General features: G+C 39.1%; 1 protein-coding gene across 5 annotated transcripts; it reads right to left on the bottom strand.

Moving 5' to 3' along the window:
- Window positions 1–1,285: 1,285 nt before the first annotated feature.
- LOC121545956 (zinc finger protein 362) lies at window positions 1,286–11,393 on the bottom strand. 5 transcript variants are annotated; one of them, XM_041856905.2, is made up of 9 exons: window positions 10,883–11,393; window positions 9,286–9,349; window positions 8,794–9,046; window positions 8,340–8,444; window positions 7,789–8,134; window positions 7,272–7,496; window positions 6,800–6,878; window positions 4,667–4,825; window positions 1,286–4,312 (listed from the first exon to the last, which is right to left on the bottom strand). In XM_041856905.2, exons 2-9 carry the CDS (start codon window positions 9,346–9,348, stop codon window positions 4,196–4,198), a joined length of 1,347 nt encoding a protein of 448 aa, XP_041712839.1. In that variant the 5' UTR covers window position 9,349; window positions 10,883–11,393; the 3' UTR covers window positions 1,286–4,195. The 5 variants fall into 5 exon arrangements, with proteins under 5 accessions (XP_041712839.1, XP_041712840.1, XP_041712838.1 ...); XM_041856906.2 differs by having other exon boundaries at window positions 7,789–8,113; XM_041856904.2 differs by having other exon boundaries at window positions 8,340–8,486; window positions 8,794–9,019.
- Between the last annotated feature and the right edge of the window lie 361 nt (window positions 11,394–11,754).

Genomic DNA, 11,754 nt, shown 5'->3' with positions numbered 1-11,754 from the left:
TAAATCTAGTGTCACTTTTATGCTCAACACTTCTTATGCGCACATACTCGCTCCATAATGGGAAAAATATCCTTTCTATTTTATTCAGCAAAGTTCAATTATATTCTTCTTACTATAAAATCATATAATATAAAATAATGGCACAGGACTTATAAGCATATCTTGTCTGCTAAATGAACAAGCATACAGCCTTTGGCATGGCACATAGCCAGATAACATACGGTAGGCCAACTCGTATTCTGTTCTTCTGAAATACATTTTCTTCATATCATGTTTCTTTAGACCTGCCTAAAATAAATAATGGATTTATTGTGATGGTGTATATTAAATAGATATATTATATATATTTTTTTATGTAGATGTTCCAAAGGCGTGCATCATTGGCTTGTATGCGTGGAGGTTTGGAGATGCTAAACATGTTTATGTTAATTAACGTTCAATTACAGTGAGACCGGCAGTCTTTTGCATGACAATAACAGGCTGACAAAATGTCATGACCGCCACAGTCCTAGCCAGGCGCACCAGTTCATGTCAAGAACTCCAACGCTGCTGGGTTTTTCATGCTCAACAGTTTCCCATGTGAATTGTCCACCACCCAAAGGACATCCAGCCAACTTAACACAACTGTGGGAAGCAATGGAGTCAACATGTGCCAGCATCCCTGTGGAACGCTTTCAACACCTTGTAGAGTCCATGCCCTGACAAATTGAGGCTGTTTTGAGGGCAAAAGGGTGTTCCTAATGTTTGGTATACTCCGTGTATGTGTGTAGTAGGCTAAATGCTAAGGAACAGAATGCTGACTTTCAAATGGCCGTTATTAGCAGTCCTTCAATTATCACCCAAACCACTATATTCTGGATTCTCAAGCCTGTACTCTGGTGTAGGCTATACTATAACTGTGGTCATATTACGTTCTAAACTAAAATACTGTTTTATATAGTGGGCAATGCAGTACTGTGCATCTCTTTTTGTAATGGTAAGCCTTAAAATAGTTGGTTTTGCGTTGAATGGGAACCACTTGCATGCCCGTTAAAAAGGTCAGGATTTTTTAGGTACAGTACCGTTAAAAAGAGAGAACTGCTTATTGTTTTATGCCACTTTTGTGGGAGTGACAATATCTTGTAGAGGTTAGTGACTGCTTGGTAGGCTTGGAAAATACCATTTTCAATGTATATACAGCATTTGATCACATTAGTTTTTCGCTACAGATTTAGGGTGGTGATGACTCAGATGTTTTAGTAGAATCCTTTTAACCACAAAGGGATCGCTTAATTTAGCAATGTTCTATAAAATTAGAATTTGAACCTTTATTCAATCACTGACAACATACAAGCATTCACTTTAGCCTTTAGAGATTGATGAAGCAAGAAATGTCCATCAAATAATATGGTGTGATAATATGGTATCCATGTCTTCAACATGCCTGTAATGATAAAGTGTAATGCTCTGTCCTGCTGCTAAACTGAGAGTGAATAACAATCTACAAATAATGCATACTACGTACAATCATATTAATCTGAGACAATTTTTTTGAAATGTTGAGTGAAATAATAACCTGTGACTTTTTAGGTAAAAACGTGTATTTTCATAAATAAAGGTCATTGAATCTTCCCATGTGTATCTGATTCCATTGTTTAGTTTTAGCGCACCTGGGGTATAATTATAAGTGCCAAACAGTAGTAAAACATTTGGCAATGGGAAATGTTTTGTCAACAAAAAGGGGTGTTTCTTATTGGACAAGTTCAGATTAGTTGCTCCCCGTTTTAGCTGTTTGCTTCTTTTTGGTTCCTACTAGTGAATAAACCCCAGGGCATATCTAGGAAGAAAAGGTCAAACAATCATATTGTTGATAAATATTGAATGGAGAATACCAAATTGTTGTTTGGTTTTAAATTATTCATCAAAGTTATGCAGTACAATTTTAAGTGTGTTTATAACAGTCTGTTTATTAAACAAGGTAAAGGTCGTTTTTTATTCAACATTGATATTCTTAGTTTTACTTCTCAGTCTTGTGTGTGCATATTAAGTTGTCTAGAAACTTTATATTAAATCACAAAGCAAGACAAGAAAAGGTGTAATAAATCGACACTATCTTTTCATAGAGAATATGGGTTAACAGTTAATTCATATACAGATTAGAGTTTGGATATTTCATCGGGAAAAATAAAAATGTTTACAAGACCCAATACTGAGGAACACAATACAGAATATGGAAATAAAATGGTAGTTCAATGATAAAATTGTTAAGGCTTATATGTAAATAACTGATATAAAACATGAATATTAATAAAAAGTATCAATATTCAGAAAGACAAATCATTACAGTAAGTTCATACATAAACATACCTGTACAAAACCCTAACCCAAAACAGTTATGAAAAATGATAATGTTTTACAGTACAGCAACATGTACATTGCCCAATTTTTTTCTCGGAAGAGAGTAAATTGAAGTGGCAGGGTCTTTTGTTGCCATAAATGTTTATTTCCAGGCCAGTGGCTTGAATTGTATTTTTTTTTAAACATACTATAAATGTATTTAACAATATTCTCAGTTCCATCTCAAATAAACATCTAGCCTTAGCACCGTGTCCTAAGTAACCTGAAGAATACAGGCTACTAGTACCATCCAGAGCAACTAGAAGGTAAAATTACAGTAAAAATACAACAATACTGTGTGTATACCATGATGAAAGAAACATATGAAGTTATATGGTTTGAACAAACTCATACTGACTGCACATTAAAATGTAAACCTGTTGAGAATTAGTTTCACAAATCAAGATAAAACTATCCTGAATGTAGTGGGATTAGGGTTAATATTGGCTAACTATTTGGTCCAAATGTGCACTTTCAAATATCAATGTCATGTTTAAACTATGTTATTGACTTTTTTCAATAAAGCAGCACAGTCCTCTGTAACCAGGCTGGGAAATAGCTTTAACCTGACTTGGTGATATGATTGTGAAGTGTAATGTGACACCAGTGAGAGTATAACAACATAGAAGTCAATAAAAATACAAAACATTTCACCTCCAATAAATGTATGTTTACTATATTTTCTCTAAATATATTCAGAATAGAAATGTGTCATGTTCTACTCTAGTAACATAGACCTAACCACATTACCAACTTGTCAACATCAGCTGTTGTGACTTAGAACTATCATGACACAAAGCATTCCTCTCCTTTACTAGCACCTTTGCTAACAACAGCTTGTGTTATGATTACCATCGGAAGTTACTTGACAAAAGTTGACATGACTGTTTATAACATTTGTAATGCTTATCTTGACAGCTTTGTGTAGGCTTATTGAGGGCAGTGCCAAGTAAAGCCAAAAAGCTTGCGCACTAGCTAATGTTAGCTTGCTTTCCCAATGAATCTTGACTAGGCTCACATAGGTGAGAAGTTCTGTTGATTTAATTAGTGTCTGATCATATAACCCATATGATCTTGATTCCATTAACCATAACAATTGAACTGATCTTGACGAAACAGTAAACATTCATGAATGTTTTTAACATTTTGGTGCACTTTGTTTCACCATTCCTCCAAGAGAAACAACCTTACAATCGAGTTGTCCACATAGTTCCAATTGCTTTTCGCTAAAATGCTGATTTTAATGTCTGACCCTGTAAACTTTGCTTAAAATAAAAAAAAAGATCAGACTTTTGATTAGACACAGTCAATACTCTTAGCTGCCTCAAGCAATCTTTTTGAATTTCCATCGGAAAAGGTAGAAAACCATTTGGATCCAAAACCACAAGGCCTGAAAGTGCTTTAAGATTATCTTTGGATGTCGCCAGAACACACCCAGAAAATATTAATCCATTTAGTTTCGGTATAAGGGAAAATATTGACTGACATTTTAGAAACCCATTTAATGGAATAATTGTTCCGTAACATTAAAATGTTAAGAGCCAATGCATTAGACCGTTTGCATAACGCTCAGTTGTATCCGACACCAGACATGATCCGACATTTTTCCCCATTGACATAAACCTTTGCAAAGAATGCGCTATGCTCATTTTCATTTAAACCGACCCAATCTGTGTAAAAATTGAACAAAGGTTTGTAAATTAATGTCAGGTGTCATGTGATGCATATGTAGGCCTTGTGTCGATGGCCTTATGTGCAGGGCCCCTAAACTTCAGCCTTATATAGAAAAATAATACAACAACATACAGTAATGCTGAACTCAGATGAGGGAGATGCGTATTGGGATACTGGGGGACTCTGTCCTCTGAGGGGACTGGTGGCTCACTAGGTGCTCCACTACTGTGTGTTTGGACATGTGCTTCATAAGGTAGGTCTCCTGCAAAGACACAAAATGGACGATCAAAACCGGTTTGTTTTCCCGACACAAAAGCGTAATCACAGGAACAGGTTGGCAACCCTGCTTCCAAAATGCAGTCATGACTCGTGCATGCAGGTTTTTGTAAAAGTCAGGAAGCAACTGAAACTGATTCAGTTAATATTCAATCTTCTTTGACCACTGTAGATTATTTCTACATGTGGTGAGCATAATCGTGCTTAATTATCATAATGTCCAGCTTGAGCAAATGTTCACAGACACTATAATTGACCAGGACCATAGTAATGCCTTGTATTTGCTGACACTACTACTACTACTAACACCTAATACTGAATAGTGGGATAGGATACTCACTGAGGTGTATGCCCGGCCACACATACTGCAGCAGTACGCCTTAGCATTTTTGATGGCGTGCGCAGACAGGTGGATCTGTAACGATGCTGAATCTGAGTAGGCACGGTAGCAGTTGGGACATTTGTACGGCTTGTCCTTGTTGTGCTGCCTCTGGTGGGACTACATAGAGCGAGAGAGAAGAGGTAAGAGCAACCCAGTCACTCATTACAGGATAACTATCATTCAGAGCATCCCAGTAAAGGTATTGTATGGTTGAGTTGACAATGTTGCTCGACATGTTCAGCAATGATATCCAATTTAGGTCTCTTGTTATACATTCTTTTTGAATAATACGGCTTAAAAATACCTATATTCTTCTCTCCTGGAATCTTATTCCTTTAATTCTGCAGTATACCATTGCCATTTAGGGCTAATTTCAGGTTGAATTGTTACATGTAGCACCTTTAACATTACGAAGTGACTGCGGATCCCAACTTTTCTGGACCCCTCTTCCCGACAGCTAAAGGTCCCTGAGCTTCTAAGCATTTGTGCGGGATTCCCTACTTTACGCAGTCTCTGCTCTACTCTCTACTCATAGAGAACAGGCTACTCTGGCGAATGGTGCTCGTTTAATAAAGTTAGATCAAAGCTGAATCAATGTCTGGAAGATCACATAATGATAGTATTCTACATTATAAACTGGTTGTTTGGATCCTGGATGCTGATTGGACAAGCGGCGTTCCAAGCCGTGCTATATTGGCCGTCACAGACACAGCTATGCCTGCTAACAGTTCCTTCTGAAAAGTATGACTACGCCTCCATAAGAATATCATGTTCATGCTGCTGTCCGAATCATCTCTTGTATTTATCTCAACTCGCACATTATTTACCCTTGCTTCCAGCCTAGTATTTAGTTACAGTGGGGGTTAATATAAGCCTCGCTGTCTGCCTGTCCGACCTCGGAAAGAAAGTTTCACTTTAGAATTTTGATCTCTGTAGTACCATACCTAGAGTGAACGGTGCCCAAGCGACACAAGACAACTTTTTCTGAGCCAGTCGTATTCACTCATCAATGTCATTATCATGGACATCCAAGTAAATGCAAATAGAGAAAAAGCTACAACAAACAAAAATGCAGCTAGTGTACTGTCATTCCAGGTTCAATGTTTGACGTGACTGAGTTAGCTGAAGTTGGCTAAGTGACAAGAACGTTATGTATCCAGCTTGCATAGCAACCATTTTGTTTAGAATGGACGACCAGTCCTTTTGCCTAGGCATAGCAACTATGCAAAAATAATTAATACCTGGGTCGCATCTGTAGCAACATGCCCAAAATAACCAGACTTTTGTCCGGACTATATCTTCTGGTGGAAGAATGAAATTGTATGAATTGACTTATCAAAATAAAGTTTTAATTAAAATATGTAATACCTTGTTATTTTAAGATGTTGGTAACAGTTTTATCAAAGCAAATAAGGCACACGAGGCAGTGCTGTATCGCGTTGGGCTGAACAATGGCATTTACCTGTGACTGTATTCATGATACAGCACTGCCTCTTGTGCCTTATTGCTTAATAACAGAACCGAATATAATAGCATAGTATAACATTACTGTAAGCCAAAAAACACAACCTAATTTCTTTTTTTAGGATGATTGTGCTAATGGTCACATTTTTCTCATGTGGCCCAAACTCAACAGTGTGCGCCACTAGGCAAAATATGTGCTTCGATTGAAACTAAACACAGGTAGGCTATGCTACAGTTTGTTAACACCGTCTGCTCTAAAATTCGCTCACTGTACATTATTCAAAACAGCCTTGTAGGCTACTTCGAAACAACACTGTATAACTCAAGAAGATCTAAATTCATATCCCCATGAAACTGATTAAGATCAAATGGTTGGTATGCAGATGCTGCATGGACATTTCAGCGGTAAAACAGAATTTATCATTCACGATCACAAAAATGTGTGCATCAAGTAGAGGTAAAGATCTTGAAGCTCTGGGGGAAAGGGATCCAGGGGGGCAGGACAGGGTGGTTACCAACGGATCCACAGCCTCGGCCTTAACATTATCAATCGGCTCGGTGCCATTCAGGACTGGGAGATGGACTGTAAAGGATTATTATTCCTGTTATGATGTAGCTAGTACTGACCTGGAGGTTAGAGAGCTGGGTAAAGGCCTTTTCACATCCAGGGGCCGCACATTTATAGGGTCTGTCACCAGTGTGGATTCTAAGACACATACAGAGGACGATAGATTCATGTTAGAGAGAATGAACTGAAATATTACGGTTTATTGAGCAATTACAGCAGAAAATATAATGTAATTACAAAATAACATGTAAAAGAATATGGTGTAAACATACTGTATTTATGACAGTTATAAAATAATGGATACATTCACTGTATCATACATTTCATATTCCTACCCAATGTCAGTGTCACTGATGGAAAGCTACTGTACATTCCAGCAATACATCAATGGAATGCTCCGGTTTAAAATATATTTGTTATGTTGTCAATGTCATTATGAAGCAACAGACACATTTTCAAATGGTGTGGATTGTGGTGGACGACTTCTTTCCCTCCATCCCTTTCTATTCCATGAAGGTGAACTCAACTGACCTGGTGTGCTGTTGCAGGTGCGAGAGCTGGCGGAAGGAGTTCTCGCAGTAGGAGCAGTGGTAGGGCTTGATGCCCAGGTGGATGCGGAGGTGCTGGGCCAGGTAGGATGCGTTGGCAAAGGACTTGGAGCAGTGGGGACACTTGTGAGGCTTGGCCTCCGTGTGGGACTTGGAGTGGATCTGCATCTCTGACTTTGACATGAAGGTGAGCGGACACACTTTGCATCTGGGTGGAGGGATACATACAAATGGGACAGGGTCAAATCTTTTGTCACGAACGAAGGTTGTTTTATGAATGATACTGCAACACTCAATAAGGCACTTAATAAGGTGTCATGACTGAATGCCTTATGTACTGTATGTACCCCCTTAAAGTAAAGTGTTACTGATATGTGCATATAACTTAACTACATATCTCAAGTAGGTCAAAAACCATTGAAATGGGTGATTATTTAAGAGATAAGACATTAAACTAAGCGAAACTAAAACTTTTTTGTTTGTTGTTGAAGTAACCATACCTGTAGGTTTTGCCCTCTTTGGCAGGGAAGGTGATACAGCCCTGGTCGGCACCAGAGGCCATGATGGGGTAGGGCACCACCAGCAGAGGCCCTCCACTCTCCGCTTTGATCTTCTTCCGCCCACGGGGAGTCTTGGGTGGTGGGCCGAGGAGTCCGGCCAGGCCCCCGCTCTTTATCTGTTCCATGCCAGGGCTGCTGGCCAGCCCAGAGATGATGTTGACCGATGGGGTCCCTCCCAGTCGGTTCTGGCTGCTGGAGGTGGGGGTGGTGGGGGTGAGGGCTTCCGAAATGCTGTGGCCGTCCGGCCGGGACATAGGGGCCAGACCTGTGTATGGGCACATGAAGACTTACAAATGATAAGCCATGCAAAAAGTTAGCGATTTAGCTTGCTGAAAGACTGAGCTTTTACGCAAACTAATAAGGGACCGTGTTACACTGAAATATTTTTGGGCTCTTGTCTCATCCTTTGCCGTGTACTACACTGCTGTTGAATGTTTTAATTGATGATTGTACATGTATGTTTCCCATGAGAAAGGGGGTGTGGTTATTACCTGACCGATGGTTGACTCTAGAGGGCTGCTCTACGATCTGTCGCATGTGCCACTCATCCCACAGTCCTTTGGCCTTCACTGCTGACTTGTCATCCATATTCACGTCTGCATCATCGAGATTGAAGGTAATAAAATTAACTGATCTAACTGAGGGACAAATGAGAAAATCACTTTATAAATAGCACCAATTTCTACTCAACATCCATCCTGAAATCTTACAATGCTCTATAATACAATGGGAATGATTAAAAACTGGACTGGTAGGCATCCACCATATGACTTTCATCTATGCGTTCGGAAATCAATGCAGAGGAGATGCGGAAGGGAAGCCACTTCAGACAATTGAGACGCACCATTGAACAGGTCTCGAGCATCACCAGAGCCAAGTGGTATCTCCAGTGTGCACCCATGTGGTGAGCAGACAGCAGACCGCAAACACTGTTACAGTACCTACCTGGTACAGAGCTGGAGGCTGGGCGGGCATGCAGGGCGATGTCGGGCTGCTGGACCGAGCCCTGGGGGTGATGCTGGCCCTGCTGGGGCTGGGGCTTGGGCATGAGCATGCTGTGCTGCCCCCCGTCCAAGGGGGAGGAGGCCACCAGCAGGGTTTGCTGGGAAGGGGCTGAATTGGTCGGCAGGTGCAGGGGTCGGATCTTCTCAGCCATCAGCTGCTCCTTGATCTTGTTGATGAGTACCAGGTTATCCAGCTGAAAGGGTTAACCGGTCATGCTCAACAGAAAACAGCTCCAGTGTATCAACCATCAAGCTAAAGATAATCCCATTATAGTCCTACTTTTGTTGCCTACTTTTGTTGTTTAGCTCTTATACTCATGGAAGTTTACCTATATGGACATTCTTAGATTGAAACACTTCTGAGAAAACAATGAGATGCATATGCATAATGTCAGCCTAGATGGAAGGACAGAAAAAAGGAAGATGTCCTTACCTGGCCAGGCATGGAAGGAGGCGGAGGCCAGAAGTAGGGGTTGTTGAATCGAGGCTCAGCCATCCTGAGACAGAAACACACATTTTACTGCAGTATTCTATCAATTTCCAATTACAAATATACAAAGCATTTTCAATGTATTGGGAGTTGAGGGATGTTATTAAAACTACTTAGATTAAAACAGTGTCAGTTTATCTGTCCATCTACTTTGGGATTCCTGTAACTCTTTGTTTTTGAGCATGCCTCATATTTTCCTTTGATTTCTGAAGTAGGGATGCCTACCTGAACATTAAGAAACATTGTTTCTTAAAATCGGAGTAAAGTACAGTAGTAGAGTGAAAAAAGTACAATAAAATGAATAGGAAGCAGACTCGGGTCCACCTCTCAACACCAAAAGAGCAGTTTTGTACCATATGGCTATGGAAATTAATTGTTGTGACTATGTGTGAATTTGCCTGTTGTTGTGTGTATTTTATGTGATAACTAAAGTTATTCCATTTTTATATTATATAAAAGTAATCCTTCTACTAAATATGACATGCCAATAATAAAGTATTAATAGAATATAATAATTATATTGTGGTATTCAGTCACAATAATACATTTTCATAATTATGGCTAGTATTTTGGTATAAAAATCTATTATGTTCAGTTCAAAGTACATAGTAAAATAAAGGCCTATCATACAAGACATGACAAGAATGCAGTCAAAGATCAAAACTTTCACTGTTCACACCTGTCAGTCATTTTCGATAGGCCTACCCTCAATATTCTTTATCCCACTCCCAAATGTTTATTTAATTTGCCTAAAGATGGCTGAACTCACATTTTTGGTCTGAAATCAGAATAGGCTAAATGTCATCGTTGTATTAATTATTTCTTACCAAAATTATTTTCCAGTAAAATATGAGTTATGTAGGGTATTTTGGGCGACTTTTCCCTCATAACATGTTTCCTTTGGAAGTCTAGACTTTTGTTAGGCTTACACGTGTGCCCTTCGACCTTTCTGGAATTCAGTGACATAATTTGGCGATGTGACCATCCGATCCGATACCACTCAGACATTCTCAGACAGTTTTATTTAAAAAATTCCAGACAAAAGAGAAACAAAAATGGCAGCCTGACTCATTTTTATAAGGCGGGACGCCATATTCTGCAGACCCCAATATTAGGACCATCTTCTTTTGCTCCTAAAAGGAGACCGCCTAACACAAAGGTGTGTTTATGTCAAAACATGAATGTTTGTTTACGACAATTTGCAGGTTTGAATAGCCCGGCCTCCCCACCTCTTAAAAAAACGGACACTTCCTACAACAACCATGCCTTGCAAAATAACACGGAAATATGTACGATTCTCGAGCTTTGCACCTAAATATTTTAATAAATCAACATCATCGATGCGTAAAGGTCACAACAGCACGCTGACAGATATTCTAAAATACGTTATGCCAATCTTAACCAAAATGCATTCAACATTGCAACTTTTTTTGACGAACCGAGGGGCAATGCATATATATCTGTACAATGCATACATTTGCGGTTTATCGACTTCCAGAAATACCCATTTACAAATAACATAAAATAATTGCACACAGACCTGATGTCACGATTGCAGATTTTGTCTTGCTCTATAAAATGTTGATGTTCTTTCTGCCTGCCTCCAATTGGTTCAGCGCTTCCGGGTTGCTTTGTTCACTTCTGGGTACTGCTACATGGTAGCTGCTGCTGCTGATGCTGCAAACTGACTGAAGGCTGGTATTTTTTTAAATCTGAATCCAACAACAACAATAGTTTTTAGCGTGGCTATAATGCAAAACAACAACGCACAAAGAAAGCATTGATCATGTCCAGGAATCCAAACGCGCCTGTGTCACTTGCGACATTACTAAAAGAGACAGTGCGGTGTACTTAAGATTTATATTAAAGATTCGGAATTTACTCGTTAATACCTCTTAAACGGAGCGTGCAAGATTGATATAAATGACATATTCTGAATCAGCTGAACAAGTTACACCCCTTGTTTTTGAAATTCGGTGTCGTATTTTGTTTTTGGAGTTCAAATGCAGCTGAAACATTGCTCTTCTTAGCTGAGGGGTTAAGGGACTGTCTTAAAACTGCAACGCCTACTTTGGCATGTTAATAAAACACTTTCAATGTAGCTTCTCAAACACATTACATATTGCTCCCAAATCGATTGGACATTGTTCATCGACCTCGTCTCTCGAATCCAGGTCAATTTGTTTAGCTTTTTTTTTTACTTGATCAATTTATTTTAATTCCCTTTACAGATAAATACTTCCAAAAAACGTCAATAGCTTCCACCCCATAGGACTTTCATGAATACTACCAACTGTTATGTCTGTACAATCTATGGCAATTACTTCTGTATTTTATTTTTTTCACTTTGGCTATTTTCAATGAATGTAATTTTATTATACGTAAAAAAAATATTTGCTTAAAACTTCAATA

This window comes from Coregonus clupeaformis, chromosome 30, assembly GCF_020615455.1.
Source record: "Coregonus clupeaformis isolate EN_2021a chromosome 30, ASM2061545v1, whole genome shotgun sequence".
NCBI lineage: Eukaryota > Metazoa > Chordata > Actinopteri > Salmoniformes > Salmonidae > Coregonus > Coregonus clupeaformis.
The sequence above is the reverse complement of the archived record's forward strand: the minus strand, read 5'-3'. Positions and strand labels throughout refer to the sequence as shown.

Coding starts and splice junctions, on each gene's coding strand:
- LOC121545956 (XM_041856902.2), bottom strand. CDS start 9,348: ATGGCTGAGCCTCGATTCAACAACCCCTACTTCTGGCCTCCGCCTCCT. Junction 9,047..9,285: donor CTCCTTCCATGCCTGGCCAG/GTAAGGACATCT, acceptor TAACCCTTTCAG/CTGGATAACCTGGTACTCAT. Junction 8,487..8,793: donor AGCCTCCAGCTCTGTACCAG/GTAGGTACTGTA, acceptor TTTGTCCCTCAG/TTAGATCAGTTAATTTTATT.